The sequence below is a fragment of the Hippocampus comes genome, unplaced genomic scaffold (assembly GCF_001891065.2).
Source record: "Hippocampus comes isolate QL1 unplaced genomic scaffold, H_comes_QL1_v1.1 scaffold174, whole genome shotgun sequence".
NCBI classification, from domain to species: Eukaryota; Metazoa; Chordata; class Actinopteri; order Syngnathiformes; family Syngnathidae; genus Hippocampus; species Hippocampus comes.
In genome coordinates, this window is record NW_017805983.1 from 1,473,588 (window position 1) to 1,497,397 (window position 23,810).

General features: G+C 42.1%; 3 protein-coding genes across 6 annotated transcripts in view; 1 reads left to right on the forward strand and 2 right to left on the reverse strand.

Moving 5' to 3' along the window:
- The window catches only part of LOC109528495 (glutamine-rich protein 1-like), a 12,297-nt gene extending 6,249 nt beyond the window's left edge, over positions 1-6,048 (reverse strand). Inside the window, exons 1-11 of one of the 2 annotated variants that reach the window (XM_019891182.1) lie at positions 5,829-6,048; positions 4,447-4,731; positions 4,284-4,364; positions 4,072-4,209; positions 3,218-3,985; positions 2,267-2,444; positions 2,036-2,190; positions 1,845-1,959; positions 1,473-1,581; positions 1,186-1,334; positions 1,007-1,097 (exon numbers count right to left, since the gene is read on the reverse strand). In XM_019891182.1, the coding sequence (XP_019746741.1) occupies positions 1,007-1,097; positions 1,186-1,334; positions 1,473-1,581; positions 1,845-1,959; positions 2,036-2,190; positions 2,267-2,444; positions 3,218-3,985; positions 4,072-4,209; positions 4,284-4,364; positions 4,447-4,701 (2,039 nt within the window). In that variant the 5' untranslated portion in view covers positions 4,702-4,731; positions 5,829-6,048. Of the gene's footprint in view, positions 1-1,006; positions 1,098-1,185; positions 1,335-1,472; positions 1,582-1,844; positions 1,960-2,035; positions 2,191-2,266; positions 2,445-3,202; positions 3,986-4,071; positions 4,210-4,283; positions 4,365-4,446; positions 4,732-5,828 lie in introns of both variants that reach the window. The other variant, XM_019891180.1, reaches the window with a different exon arrangement.
- Positions 6,049-7,848: 1,800 nt separating this feature from the next.
- qars1 (glutaminyl-tRNA synthetase 1) lies at positions 7,849-14,877 on the reverse strand. Its single transcript, XM_019891179.1, has 23 exons — positions 14,685-14,877; positions 14,219-14,369; positions 13,313-13,422; positions 13,164-13,239; positions 13,006-13,070; positions 12,830-12,883; positions 12,483-12,543; positions 12,320-12,394; positions 12,146-12,231; positions 11,985-12,071; positions 11,813-11,912; positions 11,664-11,742; positions 11,305-11,544; positions 11,123-11,215; positions 10,887-11,024; positions 10,403-10,490; positions 10,186-10,332; positions 9,875-9,976; positions 9,705-9,797; positions 9,492-9,619; positions 8,721-8,787; positions 8,516-8,641; positions 7,849-8,362 (listed from the first exon to the last, which is right to left on the reverse strand). The coding sequence occupies exons 1-23, from the start codon at positions 14,793-14,795 to the stop codon at positions 8,312-8,314; spliced, it is 2,328 nt and encodes a 775-aa protein (XP_019746738.1). The 5' UTR covers positions 14,796-14,877; the 3' UTR covers positions 7,849-8,311.
- A 924-nt stretch (positions 14,878-15,801) lies between these two features.
- On the forward strand, positions 15,802-20,509 carry ogg1 (8-oxoguanine DNA glycosylase). Of its 3 annotated transcripts, none has more exons than XM_019891633.1 (7): positions 15,802-16,094; positions 16,377-16,726; positions 16,806-16,985; positions 17,962-18,140; positions 18,216-18,363; positions 18,440-18,489; positions 18,564-20,509. In XM_019891633.1, the coding sequence occupies exons 1-7, from the start codon at positions 15,955-15,957 to the stop codon at positions 18,774-18,776; spliced, it is 1,260 nt and encodes a 419-aa protein (XP_019747192.1). In that variant the 5' UTR covers positions 15,802-15,954; the 3' UTR covers positions 18,777-20,509. The 3 variants fall into 3 exon arrangements, with proteins under 3 accessions (XP_019747192.1, XP_019747195.1, XP_019747193.1); XM_019891636.1 differs by having other exon boundaries at positions 15,807-15,964; XM_019891634.1 differs by having other exon boundaries at positions 15,808-16,076.
- Positions 20,510-23,810: the final 3,301 nt, after the last annotated feature.

Here is a 23,810-nt window from a genome sequence, read left to right on the forward strand (position 1 = left end):
AGTCTTTTCTTGAGTGTTTGTTTGGTTTCTCCGATGTAATGTTCCTTGCACTCACTTTCTTGGCAACGGATGGAATAAATCAGATTGCATTTTTGGGTGTTAGGAACCCGGTCTTTGGGGTGTACTAGTTTTTGTCTCAATGTGTTTATCGGTTTAAAATAAACAGGAATATCATGTTGTAGAAATATTCTTTGTATTTTCTCTGAGAGGCCGGCAATATAAGGTACACAGACACCCCTTCTCTTCTTTTCTCTCTGTTGGTTGGTTTCCTCTCTGTTTGTTTTAATTTTCCTAACTTTTTTAAAGGAAGCGATTTTTGTTAAAAAATTTTCACCCTCTCTGAACCGTGAAGGAGGTATCAGATTTAACCTGTCTCCTATTTACAATAACTTGTTGACCAGTAAGGGACATAGACATGCTGATCAGGCTAACTGAAAGTAGCTATTCAGCCTTAGCCCAAACAATAGGCCTAATCAAGACCCAATGATAGGGAATTTAGAAACCAATGGGCCTCTAATAAACCAATAGGGGCGTGACTAACCATCCCCACCCAGTCCTCAAACAGGCCACGCTCAGCTTTTTAGCGCAGAGCAACTTCCCGGAGTCTTCACGGAGACTTCAGGGTTGTCTACCACTGACGAAGCTTCTGTGAGAGAAGCGAAACGTCCTTTTTTGCTTTTTTTTGTTTTTGTTTTGTTTTTTACCCACAGGTACAGATGACGACTGACAGAACCCTTTCTACGATTTTATTAATTTCATAAATGCTTTTATAAGAGCACACAATAAAGGGCCATTTCTCTTATTAAAAACATTCGTTTTCTTTAGATGGGTTGCAAAAGATCAATGGCATTTGGTATGGTCACAAATTAAAAACGGATCTCAACATACCACTGCATTAAGGTAGAGAAATATTTTGGGGGGTTTTAAGGGGATTACATTACACTGGCCAGTTCCCATTTCGATATAAAACAAGTCACTAATGTATTGTTTTGAATGTATTCTTTACCATTTGAAGAGGTAGAAATCATACAGCTTGATGGGGCATCGCAGAGGATTTTCCGGGTCCTCAAGCTGCTCTGAGTACATGTCATCTGTGACTGAACAAACAGTTACACTCTTGTTAGCCTTTAAACGCAAGGCTTGATTGAGGGTGTGTAACTGATTTGTGAACTGTGAATGTCTTACCTTTCTGGCCAATGAACCTTTCTGTTGTTTTCAGATATCGGATGCTGGTGCTCTTGTCTTTGGGATTACTTGGGCTTTTCCTGGTGTGTCTCAGAACTTTGGAAAAGGCAACCTTTAGATGCTGATCAATTGTCTTCAAATGAAAATACCTGATTAAAAATTTAGAATGATGGTCACACACAAAGAATGACTCGACTTCTGTAAGTGTGTGTGTGTGTGTGTGTGTGCGTGCGTGCGTGCGTGCGTGCGTGCTTGACAGCAAATGAATCCATGCCATGACAACTCACTTTGTGTTGAAGAACATCAGTGTTGTAAGCAACGTGGATGGGGAATGAGCCCCAAGTTGTTTACATTCCCATAGCATCTCCTCTGTCACATGACTGGGGAGTATATAGCCTGGACGGGGATATGAATAGAATAATGGTTAAATGGATATACAGTAGGTCTGTAGTTACAACACAAAAAATGGAAAGAGTAGAGTCATTGAGGAATTGCTTGGTTATAGATTCACATAGATTTAAATAATAACCCCAAAGTTGTTTGTACATTTATTATTTCATACTGCATCCCAACAGGAAAAAAAAGGCTAAATTAAGTTTTAGGTTAATAACACGAAGACCCACTGCAAATTTGAATATGGTACACATTTTTGTTCTCACCGAGCGGATGAATAGACGGCGCCCAGGGTTGGAGAATCTGGTGCAAACTTTGAGCAAAGCGAGTGTAATACTGGTCTGAAAAGATGTCATCCACGCGACCATTATCAAACAGATACTGCAAGATGAGAGCATGGATTTAATCGCGGTGCACACAAACACAGAGGAGGCAAATGTATTTTAAGGGAGCCTACCTTTTGTATGCACAGAAAAACATAGTAAAGGACGTCCGCTTCATAGGGCTCCCCTTCCAGGCCGCGGGCCTCTGTGGTCATTAGAGAAAGACCCATGCAGAGCTCAGCCACAGCACACGACACTAAGTCCTCCTGGTAGCGTAGCGCCTGCCGTCCTATAACACACAGGCAACTCACTTAACTGATGGAAAGGCAGACCAATATATGTCATTAACGGGGACAAGAACTTACGGCCAATTGGAGCCAGTTTATGTTGATCAGATTTGTCCATCTCTGCATTTTTCCGCTGAGCCCAAGCGCACCACACATCCAGCCCCTCATCTGGTTTGAGAGTGGCAGGGAGCAGAAGCTCCTGAACTTGCACTTGCTGCTGGCCTTGTCCGTCAACCTCTGCAACAACTGCCTGAGCCTGCAGATATGGTATGTTGACAAACAGTTCCCCAGTTTATACCTTTAAAAAAAGTCTGTACTTTTTATATAGTGGATATAAAAAGTCTACACACCCCTGCTCGTATGTTCAAAACTTTCCCCAGAATTAATTCCAAATACAGTTCAGATGTTCTCGTAGGCTTTTCCTGATAGTTAGTGGTTTTCTTCTTAGCAGAAGCCTGAAGGTTTTGTGCCAGCGCTGATTGCTATTTCAAGCTGTTAATAACACATTTTTTGCAAGGGTGTTTGAGAGCTATTGTTTTATTTTGACCACATTTTAAAATGTTTCTTTTAATGTTTTGTGCAAACACAACACTGCCCAGCTCGAAAAAAAAAACACCAGAGCTAAAATGAAGTGTGGTGGTGGCGGCAATATCATGCGTTGGGGCTGCTTTTCTTCAGTTGGAACTGGGGGCCTTACATAAGGTTGGGGAATGAATAGTTCCATATGGCACCCAGTGTTATAAAACCTCCAGGCATCTGCTAGAAAGCAAAAAAGTCAAGAAAAGCCCACCAGAGCATTAGAAACTTATTTGAGGTTAATCAGTGGCACTTTGTCTGGTGGCAGGTGTGTGCTGATTGCTATTTAACAAGAGTTTGAATGTGATAGACTAATTCTGAACACAGACAGATCCCTATATAAGAGTGTGGGCACACATTCTGGTATCACAAAACATTGTATTTGTATGGAGGTGTGCAGACTTTTTATATCTACTGCACTTGCAATGAAGGTTGTACCTGTACAGGTTGTACCTGTAGCTGCTGTCCATCCTGCCCTGTTAGTCCCTGTGCGTGTAGCACTTGCTGCTGCGGGTCCCAGATGAGTGACTGCGTAGTATTGGAGTAGCCCTGCACTGCGACTGGGATGTGGATATTTCCATTCATCAGCTGAGCAGGGAAGAGTGTGTTTGCAGCCAACGTGTGCACCACTTCTTCTTGTCCCCCCATTCCTGCGGTGCTTGTTATGCTGGAAACTGCCTGAGCTGTCTGACTTTGACTGGAAGAGTTTTTCAACTTGTCGTTTTCCACAGCAACTTGTGTGGGCATAGCGGTCATGGTTGTAGCATTGCTCCCGGCGACCTGCACAGTTCCATAGGCTTCCTGGGGGATGGCAATGTGTGTGACCTGCTCCCGACCTCCGGCCCCAGCAGGGGCAGAATAGACAGGAATGGTCCAGGTCTCCCCTGTGGGACTGGTGATGGTGCCCGTAGCACTGTAAAGATGGGAGCTGTCCACTGTTAGGAGGTCTGGCCGCAGGGAGACATAACTCTGCTGCTGACCCTGTCCTTGTGGAATAGCCAAGACTGTCGCCACTTGCTGACCAGGTAGGGCATAAGACACCGTGATGGGCATGTCCACCTTCCGTTTCTTGGCAGGCTGGAGGACACCTGCGCCTTGGGATGTGCTTCCTGGAGCCCTCCTCTCGACGCTCTCCTGTTGCTGAGTGGGGGAGAGGGCCCCCACTGTTTGAATTTGGATCTGTTGTCCCCCGGCAACAGCCGCCACCAACTGGGCTTGGAGCTAACACAAAGAAATACATTTCATCTGCTGAATGCCAAGTGTAATTGCCAATGCCATGTCAGGGGCGTGTTTGTAAATGTTCATACTTGTTGTTGCTGCTCCTCAGTGAGATCCCCTGGCTGAATCAGCTGTGCTGTTGTCACACCTTGAAGCTGCTGATGGGATCCAGAGGGCACTTGGAGGACCTGACCCAGCATGTGACCTGGCTGCTGGCCAATCTGCACCTGATGCGGGGATAGCGTAATCACAGCAATATAACAACATTGAAAGTGACACAAGAAATAGAAAATTCACCAACCTGTATAATTTGTTGATCGTCATTCTGCTGCTGAGCTGTCGACTCTTGGATCTGCTGCTGCGGCTGAACTTGCACCTGAACCTGCACGAAAACCAGACATTTCAGTTTTGATGGCTCCAGCTCCCCTATCAGGTTCAAATCAATGCGTAGCCTTTAGTCTCACCGGACAAGCCAGTTCCAGAAGCGAGCCTGCTACTTCAGTGCTGTCTGTGTAAATGCAATTTGCCTCTTGCTGGTACACCATGGTTGTGGTGGTGGTTGTAACATCTTCACTTTGCTGGCTGAACTCCTGCAGTGCATCTGGACCCTTACTGGCCAGGGACTCTAGGAACTCCTTCATACGATGCTGAGGGATACTCCGAGCTTTCTGACGGACAAGCTCCTCATAGGAGCTCGTGCCATCCAGGGAATTATTCATGGTTGCCCACACTTTTTTATGAAAGAGAAGCTGTGGAAAGATTCAGAATAAAGACCATCTTTATTGGCCAAGTATGTTAACGATCTTTTTCCCAATATAAGCTCCAGTTTAAATCCACGTGAGTCATTGATAGTTTAGATCGATGAGGTGGCTAACGACCTAAATAGGAAATGGCTTAATGTTAACAAACATTAATGCCAGCATGATCAGAATCAGTTGAAGTGGCCAATCACACACAAGGCACTGGAGTCACTCTATCAACGTTGACAATATAACAAAATATACATTGAACACATACAACATCTTGGACATAGAAAGCCTGTATCAGAAAGGTTCCAGGATTGGATTTATTTCAAACCCAAACTAACAGTTTTCCCATTGAATGTGGGCCATAACATCATGGACACTGGGATATCCTGCGACACTTTTGTTCAGTACGTGAGCCAAGAGTGAGAGGACAACTCATGGCTGCTTTGCGTTGAGCATCCTTACCGATTCTGAATTTGAAAGTGACGGCCGTAAAGAGGAACAACAATGCTTACTTAGCAATGCCAAAACATCAAGACAAATCAAATTAGATTGGAATCTAGAACCTCAACTCGGACAAAATGTGACACTGTGATCATCAACTCAACTGCAGTTGCTGTCAGGTATGCAGCCTTGCTGTCTTGCGCCTTCTCACAAGATCGTAGGAGAACACGAAAGGGTTAATTCAGAGTGCCCGTAGTCGAGCTGGGGACAAAAGCGCGCTCACTTTCCAAATCCGGCACAGCAGCCACGGAAATAAACGTTAAATAGACCCGCAGTACTGAGCCGTTATTTCTCACTGCTTGATAGGTCACATTAGAGCTCTATGTAATATATTATTGCAACTGATTACACAACACGCCAGTTTAGCCATCCGTACGGCTAACTAGCCGCATGTTGTTTGCTTCACAGCCACATATGGCTTATATAGCGAGCGCAATCTTTCACAGTAGCAGCCCGTTTGCATCTGGCTCCTCGTACGGGGGACAGTCTGAAGGTAGCGCGACATCTAGATGTTTGTGACGATATGCTAATGAGTGTTTTTCTGTTAGCGGCCCCGCTAACAGGCAAAGGCTTGCAGACCCGATAGCATTAGCTACCTCTCTTCCTCAACGGTGCCGAGTCTCGGGCCGCCCACTTCTCTAGCCGCAAAACGGCGCCTCTTTTTCTTCAAGGAAGCAAATGTTTTCTGTGTTGTCTCCCTATGGCGGTTCGGCTTCTTCTTTTTTATAATTTGTTTAAAGCTGAAGGCAGATATTCCCCCTTTTTCTTGACTACTTATATTTCGCTGGGCGCCATTTTACAACAGCACCTCCAGACCAATGGGCACGCGAAGTGTAAACCTGACCTGCTCTCGCGGGATTACGAACGCATGTTCTCGCGGGAACTGGCGCCGAGCGAGCATTCATTAAAGACGCCACACGCTGACTTGGGCGGCACAAAGAAAAGGATAGATAGCGGTCTACCTTAAAAGCTTGACAAGCCAGATATTTGTTCTTAGTGGTTCACGGGCATCTCAAGGTTTTAAGGTCGTCTCATTGAGATGCTAGGACAATTAGAGTGGTTCTTGCCAAGCTCCGGGCAATGAAGGGTTCATTCCCAGTTCCACCAGTGCGGGGAAGTTTTTTGTCGCTTAATTTTTTTCAAAATGTATTTTATGAATGGCATTGCAACAACGCAAACAGAAAACGACACGACAAAAACAATTAAAACGGTCCAAGAGGAACATAGTGCCTGGGTAGCAGCAGCCGGTCTCCTAATTTTATACAAGTATCTTGTCAATTTCCTTTTTCCACTAATGTTCAGGTGTAGTTCTTGCAGTCTCCGTCTGTGGTTTTATTTTTCCATTTGAAATATTTCTTCAATTGATGGCCATCCTCTGTTTCTTTGCGTTTAGGTTTTGTGCTTTTGCTTGAGTGAAGTTCAGAGTTGCCTTGTGTATGAAATGTGCCATACAAATAAATATGCCTTGCCTTTGATGGAATGAATTCCTTAATCCAATTCCCTTTTTTGTTTTCTTTTTTTTCTTTTGTAGCAGCCATTTTACCCAAATATTCATCCCTCCAAAGAATAGTGATGTACTGTGATAAGCAATATCATCAAATTGTTTTTATTTTACTGAAGCAGTGGTTACCAAGAGTTACCATTTATGATTACTAAAGTAATGTATAATTTGAATAGTAAAATAATCCATTTTACATTCACATTTGCCCCTTTTTATTAGGGTTATCTCATATGCATGACCTGGCCCCTCTGTCCCAGTAGCTTATAGACCAACATTTCAGGTTCCATGGTTTTAATAGTTGTATACCTTTGTAATTTACAACAAATACAATTCAAAATTGTAGTGATATTTATAAATAAATTACAATACATCCAAACAGAACAATATAATCTTGGTAGCCAATATTTAATATTGCTCGAGAAGGACTCAGGCCAGGAGCCAGAGCATTAAGGTTCGAGTCCCGCTTCAAATGCCACAGAACATACCAAACCTCGCTCAAATCCCGTTGAATTGCTTCCACACGTCTTTTACTCCCGACAGTTCTCCTTGCATGGCTGCATGTGTGATGTGATCAGTTCTTTGTAATATACAGTAGTGTATTGAATTTCCCATTGATGGATTAGAGCAGTGGTTCTTAACCTGGGTTCGATCGAACCCCAGGGGTTCGGTGAATCGGTCTCAGGGGTTCGACGGAGCCTCTACCATGGAGGGTAAGACACACGCGACTCAACAGTCAATTAGTTATGACACGCCCACTTGGCCATCACTGGCTGCAGATGATCACATGACATTGCTTGTCTCATCATGCTGTGGGAAATTTAGTTCGCTTAGTCGTCAACGTATGACTGTCGTGATAGTACGTCGTGCAATTAACAAAAAAAAAAGACGTATACTTAGTTTTTTTCTGTTTTTAATAAATATCTTTAATTTGCAAAATTATATATATATATATATTTTTTTTTTTTTGGGGGGGGGGGGTGTTCGGTACCGCTAAGAAGGTTAAGAACCACTGGATTAGAGTGACTACAATCATTCAAATGGGATCTCATTAGGTTAATCAGTGTGTGATTCGTGAGTATATTTGTTCCTTTTTGAAAACCAGACACAAACTGCTATTTCGTAAGAAATTTTAATTTTCCCTGATACACGAGCGCACCCTCTGTGATAAAAAGATATGCTTTGCAATAACATGTATTTGACAGCATCACCTCTGTGTCATACAAAACAAGAGACAATATTGTTATGAAATTCAGGTACAGTATTAATGTATGCATTGCACAGTCAATCAATGAGGCAACAGTGAGCAATCAATTAGAAATGCTCATAATTTCATTATGACGTTGCAAAGTTTGATACTAAAGAAGTACTTCAGTCTCAAGTAAAATTATGGACATTGTAGACATTTCAAACAATAATTCAAATTCAAAAAATATTTTCCAATTTAGATGCATATGGAAGAATGCAGTTCCCATTTATGGTCTGATTTATGTCAATCTTAACCAAAGTAGTTGCTGGGGTTCTGCATGTATCTGTGGGCTCTTGGGAAGCAGGACACATAGCTTGATCGCATTTTGAGACTTAAATCTTTCCCGGATCCTCCTTGAGAGTAACTGTCCTGTTGAAGACCAGCTGCAACGACAAAGGAGCCAGTGAATACAAAACAGAAGCATATAAAAGGCAGCATGTGCTTACAGGAAAAAGAAATAACTATGTGGTTTCTATTGTGGCTATTAATGTAATCTATTTTCTAAGATTTAGCATCAAGCAGCTCTTTCAATGTACCTTGTCTGAAGTGCTGTCAGGGTCCAGGGAGAAGTAGCCAACTCTTTCAAACTGGAATTTGTCAAGAACCTTTGCTCCCTTGACAGAGGTATCAACGAAGGCACTGTTGACCACTTGCATCGAATTCTACATTTGGGGAAGGGAAAAGTTGTTTAAATAAACTATTACAATCCACAGCTGATGCAGGCATGTGAGGACCACTCACTGGGTTGATGTCACTCAGGAAACCGTCGGGCACCTCAGCTGGATCCTCCGGATGTTTGTGTATGAATCTACAAACATGTTCAGAGTAGAACATTAATATCCATTCTTTGGAATGCACATACATGCACAACATTCGTCCAGGCTCTGATCCTTTCTCATTTTACTTCTATGACTTATTTTTCCAGGCATTGTAATGTTTGCATACTCCTTTAGCTATTCATCTGTATTTTTGCGAATTCACCAGCTACTTTCCACTTCGATGTGGTTAGTCTGCTGGACTGTTGTCTTTACTACATGTTCTTGCTTTTCAATTCAGATGTCTGTATTCCTGATATACGGTACATTACAAACCAAGTAGTAGGTGCCTGTTTTCGCAAGTGCAGACAGAAATGGCAACAGTTGTACATCTACTACAATTCATTTTGTAGTCTTTGTACCATGCATGAATACTGCTATTTCCCCACAACATTTATACTAATACAACGAATACAATACATAATGCTGGTATGGTGTTCTTTAGGTGATGAGCAGTGTTGGCTTGCAATTAGGACCAAAAGGTTCAACTGTGTTCTTATCAGAATACAACAAAATCTCGCAAACAAACTTGGGAAAACGTGTCATGGACCGATGATTTTGCAGGTTATAGGTCACATGAATAGCGGCAAAAGTTTTGACATCATTTCTCCATATCACAAAAACCAAGCAATTGAACAGGGTTGTGCAAATGTCTTATATACACTGTGAGTGGTGTTATGAATGAATGACAACTTACAGTCTTTCATAGATGCGCACTTCACACACAAGTGGCTGGCTGACCCAGTGGATGAAGGCCTTCGGTTTCTCTGCTGTATCAGAGCTGCAGCAGCTCACCTGAAGTTCCACGACTTTACCCTGAGCGTCCTGCAACAGAGGATGCACGCAGGGTAGGAACAGGCGTTACCAATCGAAAAATGCTCATCTCAAAGTCAAACCTACTGTGTCGTACCTTGATGATCTTCTTCACAGAGATGACATACCCGGCATGCCTTAAGCCTACGGGTTGTTCTGGGGTCAGACGCTTGTAGCCTTTCTCCATCACCTCGAAAAAAAAAAATTTCACCATCATCTTCCATCCACAGAATAACTCAGGCATGGGTATTTTTGTGTGTGTCAAACCTCTCTGAAGTCACTTTGTTCAATGAAGATGGTGCTTTTAAATGGCACAGTGTGGCTGCCTTTGGCCTCATTAGCAGGGAAGTCTGGCACTCGTACTTCTGACTAAGAGAGGAGGGGATGAGTACTAATGATATAATCAAGACAGAATCAACAGTCCTCAGGCACAACACAAGGACAAAAGTATTGTGTCAACTGGCACATTTAATCCTGAAAAAGGAAAAAACATGGTACGCTCAAGCTTAGCCCCTGATCTGATTGATTACAGTATTTGAGTCTGAAACCTTTGACCATAGTAAGCATGTGAAACATACCTTTGAGTCCTCAGGAAGGTTTACTATGGTGATTTTAAGAGGTTCCAACACGGCCATGGCTCGTGGGGCTGTCTCATTGAGCACATCCCTGACACATGCTTCCAGAAGATGCGGCTCAGTTGTCGTCTGGGAAACTGTGACTCCCACCTAAAAAGGTGTCAGAAATTGAGGTATTTACGTGTGACTCTCTATCCAGTCCTCCATTCATCCTGCTTACACGAGCGCAGAAGTTGTTGATGGCCTCCGGTGGGAAGCCTCTCCTCCTCAGTGCGGTTAAAGTAAAGAGGCGAGGGTCGTCCCAGTCTCTGCAATTACACAGAATATATCATATCGAGTCTTCTTTCATGAAGATTTGACACTGTTGTGTCATGAATACTTTGAGATTATAATCGTCAGTATTGCACATACTGGTTGCTTTGTATGTCCACTTGTCCATTTATCTCTAGATATTTGTAGTTTAAATGAGCAATAATAACAGTTTGGATTTTGGGATCCAGCCAACCACTACAGATCTGACATAACTGCAAACATCACTAAGCATGCGTTTATTCAATTCGAATGTCAAAAGTATAATTTGACTAAAGGCATCTGCCAATGTAAAATTCTGATGCCACATGGGGCGTTCACTTTAATGTCATCTGATGTTAAAAATAAATAACAGAAAAAACGGTTAAACACATTTTTTCCATTTGCAATTTTACCTGACCACTCCTTTCTCCACCAATTTGATGATCTTCCTCTTGGACACCACAGTGTAGGTGAGGTTCAGGCGGCCATATTCCCATTGAACAGGGCAATACAAGTCCAGAGCATTACATAGCCAATAATATGATGATCGCCTGCCAAGAAAAACACAAGCAGAAGAGGGAAATTTTCATGCCAAATCAATAAGTAGGGTAATGATAGTAAAATGGAAAAAACAGTGATCAATGCCAACCTGGCCTGGAACTCTTTGGTGCAGAGCGAATGTGTGATATTTTCAATTGAGTCACACAGACAGTGGGTGTAGTCATAGGTAGGATAGATGCACCTGAAGACAAACATTCAGGAATTGGGGACAGTCATATTCATGGGAAATAAGAATGATGAAACGAACAGCGATTGAGACAGCTAGTCTACCATTCATCTCCAGTTCGATGATGTGGCGTGTACTTGATTCGGTATGCCACGGGATCCATTTTCCCATCCTCCATGACAGTCTTCATCCTGAGTGTAATCTCTCCCTCAGCAAACATCCCCTTTTTCATCCTCTCAAACAAAACCAGAGATTCTTCAATGGGACGGTCTCTCCATGGTGATGGAGGAGTATTGTGGCCTTTCAGTTCCTCCCCCTTCTGGTGGCATACATATGCATGACCCCTGTGGGAAGACAATTTCAAAAATGAATCCTAATTGTGCTTTTGCAAACACACACACACACACACACACACACACACACACACACACACACACACACACACACACACACTTGTGTTCACCTGCGAATCAGTTCAAGTGCAAGATCATAGAGTTGCTGGAAGTTGTCCGATGCATGCGTGACTGCATACGGCGTGTAGCCTGAGGAAAACCGTAACATTATTCAGATACTGATATTCTGCATGTAGAAAAATCCTTATCACCAACTCACCGAGCCACTCTACCATGTCTTTGATGGCTGTGAAGTATTTTTCTTCCTCTTTCTCTGGGTTTGTGTCGTCATATCTCAGGAAACAAATTCCATTGTTTGCCTGGAGAAAAGGGTACGTGTAAAAGGAAGCTGCATTGTTTGAAGGGAGATTAAAATGGAAGAAAGGACCTACCTTTGCATAACCAAAATTAAAGTTAATGGCTTTAGCGTGTCCAATGTGAAGGATACCGTTGGGCTCAGGAGGGAAACGGGTACGTATCTACAACAGTTGAGACGTCCGTCAAATTTGATTGGATTCTTTTAGTTTTATTTCTTTTCTACACCTGAGCTCACCTGTCCACCAAAGAGCTCCAAGTGCTTTTTGAGCAAGTTCATCGTGTTTGGTGTAACCACATAGCCCTCAGTTGTATAGTTCTCACCTGGATATTGGTTAAGAGGGACAGCACATTCATGCTTAGTATGGATGAAATTCACGGGAACTCATTTTGCGGTTGTTTCCTTTGTCACCTGGTTTGTGAAACTTCAGGGCCTCTCCCCTGAGCTGCTCCATGAGTGACTTTCCCTCCATGACTGTGGTCTCACCTAAACAATGCACATGATTAATTAAAATACATAAACAACAAACTTAACTGCAGACAGACAACCACTATTGTCCAATCCTGCACCTTACCATTAAGTGCCACCGCCTCTTTTTTCATCTTCACCTCATTCTCATTTTTATTTTTCTGGGTCTGCATTGTATTTAGAGAAACATTGTTATTGAAATGTCAAGAATTGCTTCACTTCAGCGAGACATATGTGAGATAACACTGTGTGAAGATCGAAGGAGTTGGTTGGTTTGTTTAACTCGAATACTGGAATGTGTGAAACACAGCAAGCCTAACTTAGCCCAAATGGTAACAATCTCAGTTGACAACTAATGTCCGAAAATAACATTTGTCATGTATGTTTGATCCACACTAACAGATTACTTGCTTGGTGAGAACAATTTCAGTAGGTTACCCTTTTGCTAAATACCTTAGATTTCTTCTCAAGGTCAGCCTCTGTCTTGGGGCCTAAGAGGTGCAGGACCTTTCGAACCAAAGTTGATTTACTTTAGATCGTCGGCTAAAGGCAATTCCATTTCATTCAAACATTCAAAATGACAGATCTATGCCATACTGTAATCCCAAATCACCGTTCTTCAGACTAACCTGCATGTCCATTTCATTTTTGAGAACTTTCCCATCAGCCCATTTAAGAGCGGAGCGCAGCTCTCCTGCAACAAACACCAGAACCACGAGTTTGGTCCCCCGATTGCACAACATCACTTGTTTCAGAAATATCTGCCCAGCGAGCAGAGTGATCGTACCCATTAGCAGGCCCATGTTGAAGTGGTACCTCTCCTTTTCAAGCTGTTCTTTGTGCTTCTTTATCACAGACTCCACCTGCACAACAACGTCCCATCACTGAGCGGTGTACAATAAAGCTTGAAAGTCGCACATGTGAGTATGTACTTACGGCATCTTCAATCTGCTCTGGTGTAATGACCACACCCACTCCACAGGCTTCATTAAACTCACTATGGTTGAGGGGGTCCTGAGGATGAGTCTTCACAAATTCCAAAGCAGCTGCAGATTCAGAAATGTTTCAGAATAGAAATAGCAATGTATTTTTATAGTGTGCAAGCACGTCATGGAGAACAACATAATACAAGAAGTCGAATTCTCTGTCAAATATCAATCTGGCCTGATATTGAAAGCAAATTATCAGTTTGGTTTAGGTAACGCTTAATCTAAATCACCCTGGTTTACAAGCGTGTGTGACTCATTTCTGAAGACAGGTAAAGACATAACATTAGACAAACATGGGCAGTTGGCTGGTGCCCCAAGTTGCCCCGAAACCTGCAGTAGCAATAGATATGAAGTGGGAGAGAGGCATGAGTGACACTTTTCATTAACACAGCTTTGTGAATACACTCCAAGCATTAAAGCAGTTGAAATGGTAAACTACATGAGATAAGATAATCTTTATTTGTCCCACACTGGGGAAATTTGCAGTCTACAGCAATATACAATGTTGATCAATGTTCTTATTAACTACAATAGCGTTGATATGATTCACTCATTAGATAATAAACCTCAGAAGGATTTTAAGGAGTTTATCGATGAACACTGTGTTTTGTGAAGATAAAATTTATGTCAGTGCAAGGTGGCACCATAGTTGTTTTTTTCCCCCATGTTTTATCTTATGTGTCCTGTTGTACTATTTTAAGTTAAATGTTCTGTAAAGTGGTTTGTTACAGCTGTCGCTGATGTGAAAGCGCTCTGTACAGAACGATGTGTAAAATGTGGATTTGCCTTGGGCCACAAAAATTACTATAGAGGCCCCTGCCTATGGGTGAGGTGTTGCAGAATGTCACAATACCAGCAAGTTGTTGCTCTGTGGTTATTTTGCACAGAGCTATGTTTTCTGCGAGGAATGCCAGACGTTTTGTGTCTTTGAGGCGAGAGGCCAGGTTGTACAACAATGTCCCTGCTGCTTTGTCCACTTCTGTTGCTCCACTGACACTGCGAGCCTAGAGAAATAATTGAAAGCAAACCAGAAATAATGAAGAACATCAACACAAATTGTAAACTTCGTTAACAACAACAACAAAAAAATACCAGCAACGTGCATCTAAACTAAAATATATTGACAGTTAAAAGTGAAAATGAAATCCTGCGACCCTAACTGCTGCAGCTGCAAGGCACTCAAATGAACAGAAATGTGTCCCTACCAATCGAGTAATTACATATTTTAAAGTTTGTAATAAAGCAACAAGTGTTAAGCGCGTGGCCGTCACAGCTGTCCCTACAATGAGTTCTACAAATAGATGGGGCGGGGGTCAAACCTGAACGATTGCGCTCTTCAAGGTGGCGCTCAATGCTGCATTTTTCAGCGTTTCTTTCACTTTCTGCTCACTAAGCCCGATGGAAATGAAAAGTGTCGATGTATCGTCCATTTTTCACTTTTCTCCGACAGATCCAGGAGAACACTGACACACCGCAGCTCCACAAGCTCGCTTCTTAAAGAGAGAAACTACTTCCTGTTCGCTGCAAAGGGGAGAGGCAAAGAACATATGAGCCAATTGAAAGTCGTGAATTTCAGCGATGTCAGCGAATCATGTAATGGTTTAATAGAAGCACCACCTACTATAAGGAATATAGCCAATCACAACGACGTGTCAAACTAGTGTCACGAACTACTACTAAATGAGAACTATTGCGTCAGAATGTCATTCCAGACATTTTTCTATTAATCATGAAAGTAGGACCACACACTTGTACTGATTTTAGATTCAATTTGAATATGAAACGGAACACCCGGTATATGTTGTCATATCACATTTTCTCCGTAAAGAGTGCGTGTGCGTGTGTGTGTGCGCGCGCGCGCGCTCGCGTGTGTCTCTCTCTCTCTCTCTCTCAGGCTATGATGCAACCTTTTTTGTTGTCCATGAAATAACACTGTCGCGAAAACAACTCTACAACTTTGTAATTTGGGCTTTTGTCCCAATCAGACTTTTTAAAATAAAATGATTGCTATTTGCTTCTCAGTCTTTTGAAATTATGAAACAACGCTTATAATTGCATGAAAACGCAATGTAACTTCAGATTGATTAGCATTGTTGACATTTCATAATCCATCATCGCTAATAAACACTAAAATGAACAATATTTATATATGGTTCCGATTTGGGTATTTTTGCCCACGAAACAACTTCGTGAAAGTCACCCCACATTATCCCTTTGAAAAATGGAAGTTGGCCGACTGTTTGGATCGCTGTATTCATAGTAATGGTGTGTTGACCAAACATCCAAACATTTTCTTTTTTGTTCTGTGTGCTTACTGCTCAAGCATTACTACTACTACTTAGTAGTAGTAGTAGTAGTAGTATTGTTAATCATAATAAGAATTTTCACACGGCTCTTGTTAGGATAAGCCGTTCAGATAATGGATCTATGGATGAAAAATTTCCAACTTTGACAGGGGTGCTTATCACTTCCGTTCTGACGTCATCTAAGTTCCGCCGTCAGACTGGCTGTAAACAAGGGCGACAAAGATGTAACTCGAGATTCTTTTCACCGTAGTAATATTTTAGATGCACCCATGCAAGCAAACTAATGCGTAAAGTTATGGCAACACATGCAGTTCTTTCATCAACAGCAAACGCGTGGAGGGCTTTGTCCTGTGAGAAGTCAGAGCTGCGATTGGATCTTACTCTTGCTTGTGGTCAGTCGTTCCGGTACGTCAGTTATCAGGCGTGAGCCACGGTGAACTCTGCAGTTTACACGGGGAAAGTATCACAGCACACCACTTAACAAAAATATTTCTGAAATATTGTCGACACAGGTTAATTGTGCACATTTTTCCATCTAGTGGAAGCGCTTTGAATTGTTCCGGCCTGTCAGCGTACGTTGCTATGTGTCGTTGCTGGCATAGTTTCACCAGCAACGACACATAATTTGTATTCCTTCAAGACAAGCAACCAGTCACACTCAAATTCAAACCAAGGATAAAGATAATGCGCATATTTTTTCCACAGCTGGAGGGAGACGGCAGTCGGCCACTGGACTGGAGTGATGGGAGGAAAAGTGTGGACTGTTACTCAGACAGAGGACACTTTGTGGTACTGCGTGTACAAACCCAATGACAGACAAGTGCACAGAGACGTCAAGGCAGGAAATGGTGGTGTTTCCCTCAATGAGAAAAACGAGTCACAGGTGAAATGTAAAGCAGCTGCGAAGGAGGAGGTAGCGACTGCAAACCTCCAGCATGACGAGGACGAAGCCATGTTGAGAGATTACTTCCAACTGAGTGTGAATTTGAGGCGTTTGTACAGAAAATGGGGAGCGGCGGACCCCCACTTCCAAAAAATTGCTGACATCTTCACTGGTCAGTATATGCTTGTATGATATAATTTATCAACAACTAATAACTCACATTGAAACACATTCCCATTTCCTTTCCACAGGTGTGCGAATGCTCCGTCAGGACCCCACTGAATGCCTCTTTTCCTTCATTTGCACCTCCAACAACCATATATCTCGTATCCAGGGCATGGTGGAGAGGTTGTGTGAGGCCCGGGGTGATCTGCTCTACCAGCTGGATCAAACCTCATACTACGACTTTCCTTCGCTGTCCGCATTAGCAGGTGCAGTGTGACGGGTTGTTATGCACTCATACTTTGCCCTTGTGTTGTGCCAGTGTACTAGTGTCAACTTCAAGGCCCAGGGGAGAGTTCTGTGGCACCACAGCATTTTTTTTCTGACCTACTAAAGCAAATGGTGTGTTTTCCCGGGTCAAAAGCACTTTAAACGTCATTAAATGCATTTTGTGAAAAATTAAGGCCTTAAATTGCATTAAAATACATTGAATGTACCGTAATGTCCATGAGTATTAATTAAATTAAAACACCATGGGTAGGCTGCCGATTAGCAGTTAGCACTGAGCTATAGACGACGGCTCCCAAAGAGTTCTGCATAGGCACTACTGGACCTCTTTGAGAACCAAGAGCTAAGTGTATGGCCAACTTCTCACGTGGAGTGACTCCAAATCACTTGCTCTTTAGATGTGGATCATATTTTATTCAGCAACTCTTGAAGATAGCTTGTGTAACACGATTGATGTTATTTCTGGCTTGTTTGGAAATGCCAGGTTTTGGTGAAAATTGTAAAGCTTTTCCTCCATTATTGTGAAGTTAATTTAAAAACATGTCTTAAATTTAATGTTAATGGGAGTCAGCACATACCTGCCATCCTCTTTAAAGTGCTTTTGATTCATCTGAAATACATGTCGGATGTTCTAGTTGTCTTTTCCTGAAAAATGTTTTCAAAGCCTGAAGGTTTTGTGAGACTGAGACTTTATGAATTTGAAAAGATTCTTTATTTTTAAAATATTAATTTATTTTTACTGATTGTAGGCCACATCGCTGGAGAAAAAGAGTTTTAAAATGATTTATCTTGGTGTCACTTTTTTATGTCACAAAAACTTTGAATATGGATATCTAACAATACTATTGTTACAGATATGTAGATTTTTGATATCCACTGTATGTGATGTCATGACTAACAATGTGCCTGTACTACACAGTGTTTTCAATATCGAAATGAACTTTTTGTACTTTGTAGACGACACTGTAGAGGCATGCCTTAGAGAACTCGGTTTTGGATACAGAGCTCGGTTCTTGCAACAGAGTGCAAAGCAGATTTTAGACAACCATGGTCACAAATGGCTTGAAGGTCTACGCAGTGTCCCGTATGTGGAGGCCCGTGATGCTTTGCGTGCCCTCCCTGGAGTGGGCACAAAGGTACAGCAGCTGAAATGACTAGCTGGTCTGGAGTGAACTTTGGAAAGGTAACTTGGCCTATGTCTGCTTCTTTAGGTAGCAGATTGCGTATGTCTGATGTCCCTGGATAAGGCAGACGCTGTGCCAATCGACACGCACGTGTGGCAAATTGCCAAGCGTGACTATAAATATGCTGCTGCCAACGAACCCAAAAGCATCACAGAAAAGCTTCACAAAGACATCGGTGTGTGTTCATATGTCTCACTGATCATATTTTGGAAGTATCCACATGGCTAAAGCTTGGTTACGCTTGTACACAGGTGATTTTTTCAGAAATCTGTGGGGTCCTTATGCCGGTTGGGCACAGTCAGTAAGTGCACGTGTTGTTGAACATCTCCATGCATTTTGTCCATTGTAACCACATAGCGTCTCTCCGTTGTTTAGGTATTGTTCTGTGCCGATCTCAAGAAATTCCAAAAGCTGAAAGAAACGCCACATTTAAAAAGGGCAAAGGAAGAGTCCGACAATGAAAGCACGTTAACAGGCAAGAGAGCAAATATTAAGACTGTTAAAAATGGTACTGTAAAAAACAGGAAACCCAAATCAGCATGTCAACAAAAAGGAACGGTGTCTCTGAAGGAGGAGCAGGTAGTATGACGTACTGTATTTTTCTACAATATACAGTTTGATACCGCAAGTGTGTGAAATAGTACTGTAGTTTGGGTGTATGATTCATGTAACCTCTGTTGTGTAAACTTTCCTTTGAATTTAAAAATTTAGCACCTGCTGAGTCTTTTTTTAATAAATCAAAAATAGCAAAATCTCAGTCCACAAACAGTTCTTTCTTGCTGAGAAAGCAGCAACTCCAGTAGATTCAGAAGTGGTCTCTAGATGGCAGTATGCACTGGTAGATATGGCATCCATCCATCCATCCATTATCCTCACTAGAGTGGCAGGCATGCTGAAGCCGTTTTTTTTTTTTTGGGCAGGAGGTGTGGTACACAGTGAACTGGTTGTCAGCCAATCACAGGGCACACATTGACAAACAACCTTTCCTGCTCACAGTCACACTTAAGGACATTTTCGACTCTTCCATTACCCTACCATGCATGTTTTTTAGAATGTGGAAGGAAATCTATGCAGGCACAGCGAGAACATAGCAAACGCCACACAGGAAGGCCGCGGCCGGAATCCGACCCTTGACCTATATACTGTGAGGCTAACCAGTCGACACCGTGCCACCTAACTTTTACTACAGGATGTTTCATCCATCTATTTTCAACGCAGTCTGTCATGACCAGGGTCGCGTGGCGGTCCTGGGGCCTATCCCAGCTGATTTCCGGTAGAAGGCAGACTATACCTTGAACTGGTCACCAGCCATTTGCAGGGCACATAGAGAGACTAACAACCATTCCCACCCACATCCACACTGTCACTGAGTGTGAACCCATCCCATGCTACCCGCACACAAGTCAGGAGAGTGTACCACTTTAACATCAGCGACCGGAAGATATTACCTTACACGTTAATGTCACGCATGGGTCATTTGCTTGTCTATTTTAAGCATTGAAGAGCAAGTAGCGTATTTTCACTGAGTGAGTGTATTCTGCCAGTATCCCTGCTATTAATACATCGTGGCTTTTGAGCTCATATCTAAAACAGGTCAAGGGTTGGTGGCCTGCATCTCAATTATGGGCTTTTCTATTGAGTTTAGTGCATGTAGTGTAGTGCAACAGTGTCCCGTGTTTATTAGCATTGGTTTAACTGTGTCAGCTGGCCTTTTTACAGCAGTGATTGTTGCTGTCTCTGTCACTGTTTTGGTCTTTGTGTAAAAAATACTGGCCTCTTTGCCACATTAACAATATTCAGTATATTCCATTTTCCCCTCGACTCAGGGAATTCAGTGCATCCCGAATACAGTTTTGCATATGTTACGTTTATGTGTGTATTGTACTACCGTGGTTGCTCTTTCTATGTTGAAGTGTGCACCCATGTGTATTTCATGAATATGTGAGTCAGCGTTCATGCGCACTCCATTTAAACTGAACATGAGCTGGGGGCCCTGCTTTAGGGTAGAGTCAGGCAAGAGAAGAACAGCACAGTGAAAATTGATTCAAAAGAGCAGCATAAATGAAACAAAAAGGGAGGGTTTGGTGGAGGTATTATACGCTGAGGCTGTGCACATGAATTTGAAAGGAAAGGCCACGTGCTACAACTTACACACAACACTGTGTTATATAAGTGATGGGGCTCAGCTTATGTTTTGTCCTTGGTTGTGCTCACGTGCTTTGTTTTACTGTGCTGAATTCATTTAAACACCAAGGGATGTAACAATTTGTCATGCTCAAATAAAGTAAAAGTCACACAGCACCGGTGTGTGTATTATGCTTCGTGAAACTGCCTATTCTTTTTCTGTATTCCTGATGATGAGTTACTTTTCACTGTAACGCTTTTTCTAGTTGACTACCATGAAGTATCCGCGAGCACGCAAGCTACTAGCGACAGGAGTGGCTAGCAGGTATCTGCTCGTCTCCAGGCTAGCAATACAACACCGGCGTCAACAACCATCCAGGGTGGATTGACACCGAACAACCGAACTCCCAGTGGGCCCTCACTATTACATCTGTTCAATAACCTGTCCAACGCTGCCAGGGAACTCGCGCTAACAGACACCGCCACACCCATCGCGAACAGCACTCGGACACTGAACTGCAGCTACAGCTAGTACAACCTTTTTTTCACTTCACTAGAGTGGTGGTATATCCAAAGATTGTCACTCAAATTTTGTCTCGAAACACAAAGCAGAAAATAGATGATGCAACAGCTTGTAAGTAAAAAAATCTCATAGGAAGAAAAAAAAATTGATGATTGCAACTTTTGTGGCGATTTTTTTCAAATTCAACCACTATTGTAATCATTAATGGCGGCACGGTCGTCAACTGGTTAGCACATCCGCCTCACAGTGCAGGGTTCAATTCCGGCTGCGGCCTTCCTGTGTGGAGTTTGCATGTTCCCCCTGTGCCTGCGTGGGTTTTCTCCAAGTACTCCGATTTCCTCCCACATTCCAAAAGCATGCAAGGCTGGTTAATGGAACACTTTCAATTGTCCCGAGGAGTGAGTGTGCGTGTGAATGGTTGTTGTTCGTCTATGTGTGCCCAGCGATTGGCTGGCAACCAGTTCAAGGTGTACCCCACCTACTGCCCATAGACAGCTGGGATAGGCTTCAGCACGCCCGGGTAAGCGGATTAGAAAATGCATAGACGTAATAATTAAAATTTCCAAAAGAAACTATATTGTAATTACTCATTTTTTCCTCAGCATTACAACAGATTACTGTTGCATACATTTTGTATTTGGTTTGCGTAATATCATTACATGTATTTCACTACTCCCCACCATTAATGTAATGTAAGCAATGAAATGACAATTATTTTGCAAAGAGAGATGAAGCCTACGCTGGGTTTTTACACTGGTGAGATCTCCCAAAGTGTTCAAAGCACACTTTCTTAAACAATGAATGTTATTTCTGCTGAATAGTAACAGATGTATTACAGTATGTGTGATGCATTGCCTAAGATGGATAAAATAGTGAGACGTGTTGACTCACCATAGATGTGGTCAAAGCGGTGCCACCCTGTGCAGTTGGAGCCAGTACTCATATGGAAGTCTGTTTTCTGGGGGCCCACATGATTAATTTTTGCCGTCTGCACACCCACAGAAAGAAAGAGTTGAGTTGATGAATTGATGTTGGCGTGGGAATATTTCAGCTGTTATTGGTAAAATGAGGCCTCGTTTTATTTCACAGCCATGAATACTTTCGTGCAACGGGCTCTGACTTTGGCTGTCAAGTGACGAAGGCCCCAGTGCCTTGTATGGTTTAAGTAAGATCCAGTTCCAGTGTTTAAGTTCCCATCCCATCCCATATACAATTCAAAATGACAGTTATATTACCCTAAACTACAACGTGAGTAGGCCTAATGTAAGTTTGTGACTTTGGAATGATATGCCGCACAAACATAGTATGTATATAATATTAACATTTGGAGTGAATTTATTTTTGTGGGAAAAAAAATGATTTCTTGCACTTAATGTTGGGTTGTTTTTTTTTTTTTTTTTCTCAGCAGTTTTGTACCATCCTTGACTGCATATTTTCCTTTTGCATTGGGAAAACTGTGGTTATTTTGTTGTTTGATTCAAACGCTTCTTTGTAGGTAAGGAAAGTTGATCTTTTCAACATGCATTGAAAAATGTCTTGTTAAAAATGAAATCTTTTTAAGAGCACATATTTTGCACATATACATTCATTTTATCCATATTTAAAATAGCATTTTGTCATCCATCTATCTGATCAGGATGTAGATGGTCCTATGTGGGGGCCCCCCCCAGCAACGCTGATGAAAAATTGTGGCCCCCTCCAGCATTTAAGTTGCCCATCCCTGTACAAGAAGGTGCCTGCGCTAAAGGAAGCGCTTAACATGTGAAAGATGAAACCGTCTCATGTGAACAACTTACCTCACAATATGAATGACACTTTTAATGAGTTCTTTCTGTCACTTTCTCTCCCCGTTTCTCTTTCTCACTACCTCCCTCTGTTTCTCTCTTATTTTTAACCTGTCCTGTTCGACTGCTCAATCATGCAGTGTGCTAGATCTGTATGCCTTTTAATGCCAGAACATTTTTGCTGTTCGACAAGGGAGGTTGACATACCTGTATATCCCTTCTGTGATTTTGTTGTGATTAGAAATGCAGTCGAACAGAACAATTTTTGAAAGTGGGTGGACAGAGAGAAGACAAAACCGCGAAAACAATCACTGTATAAATCTGACAAAACTGATGTTTCAGACAAGTTAGCTTCTCTATCTAGTATAAAGTACGATAAAATAATCCCTTAATGAATTTTTATTTTTTTCACAAAACAGAAGAGCTGTCGCTTCCCATGTCTAGAACCCGCTTGGCGTTTCCTACTGCCTCAGTTACCATGTAATGGCATTATGGCAATCCTGTGTCGTGCGCGGGTTATTTTAGGATTACACTGCAGACTGGACGGACACATAGCAACAATGATGTCTGCCTGCTTCATGCATGTACGAGTACTGCATCAGACCACAACAAACAACAACCACAATAATGATTATATTGTGGTGGGATGTAATGAAGTACAAATACTTTGCGACTGTATCTGTATTTTTCTAATCATTTTTTTTTACTTTCATTCTGCACACTTAAAAACAGATACCTGTTCTCCTTAGTTCATCAAGAAGACATAAGTAGAGAGAGATAAAGGTAACCAAGGTTGCGATCGTCATTGATTGCTGGTTCATTGAATAAAAAATAATCACTTTACCTTTCTTAAACTATAACTTATATAATAATTAAATATATATGAATATGTGTGTGTGAGAATGAAGAGGTTCATTTTTATTTTATTTTTAAAAATATTGATGAATGAAGGGGAAAAAAAGGGCATGGGCAAGTGCTTGTGCACCACCTAGTTCCCATGTGTGCATGTGCCTGTTGTGTGAAACTTTGCCACCTCTGTCAATTAAAAGTAAAATTAACGAAGAAATTTTGACGCATATGATTTACAGCCCTTGTACGTCATTATATTGTGCAAGTAGTCACCACTTGCACAATATGTGGCTCCTGAGTGTGTACTGTCGTATACAGTCTTTGTCATTATATGTGTGTTTG

What these genes read in the sequence shown, in the direction of transcription:
- qars1 (XM_019891179.1), bottom strand. Translation starts at nt 14,795, where the DNA reads ATGGACGATACATCGACACTTTTCATTTCCATCGGGCTTAGTGAGCAG. An exon ending in AGAGGCGGTGGCACTTAATG is followed by an intron (nt 12,395 to 12,482) that starts GTAAGGTGCAGG and finishes TGCATTGTTTAG; the next exon opens with GTGAGACCACAGTCATGGAG. An exon ending in GTGCGCATCTATGAAAGACT is followed by an intron (nt 8,788 to 9,491) that starts GTAAGTTGTCAT and finishes ACATGTTTGTAG; the next exon opens with ATTCATACACAAACATCCGG.
- ogg1 (XM_019891633.1), top strand. Translation starts at nt 15,955, where the DNA reads ATGCGTAAAGTTATGGCAACACATGCAGTTCTTTCATCAACAGCAAAC. An exon ending in CGGTACGTCAGTTATCAGGC is followed by an intron (nt 16,095 to 16,376) that starts GTGAGCCACGGT and finishes TTTTTTCCACAG; the next exon opens with CTGGAGGGAGACGGCAGTCG. An exon ending in AAAGCTTCACAAAGACATCG is followed by an intron (nt 18,364 to 18,439) that starts GTGTGTGTTCAT and finishes GCTTGTACACAG; the next exon opens with GTGATTTTTTCAGAAATCTG.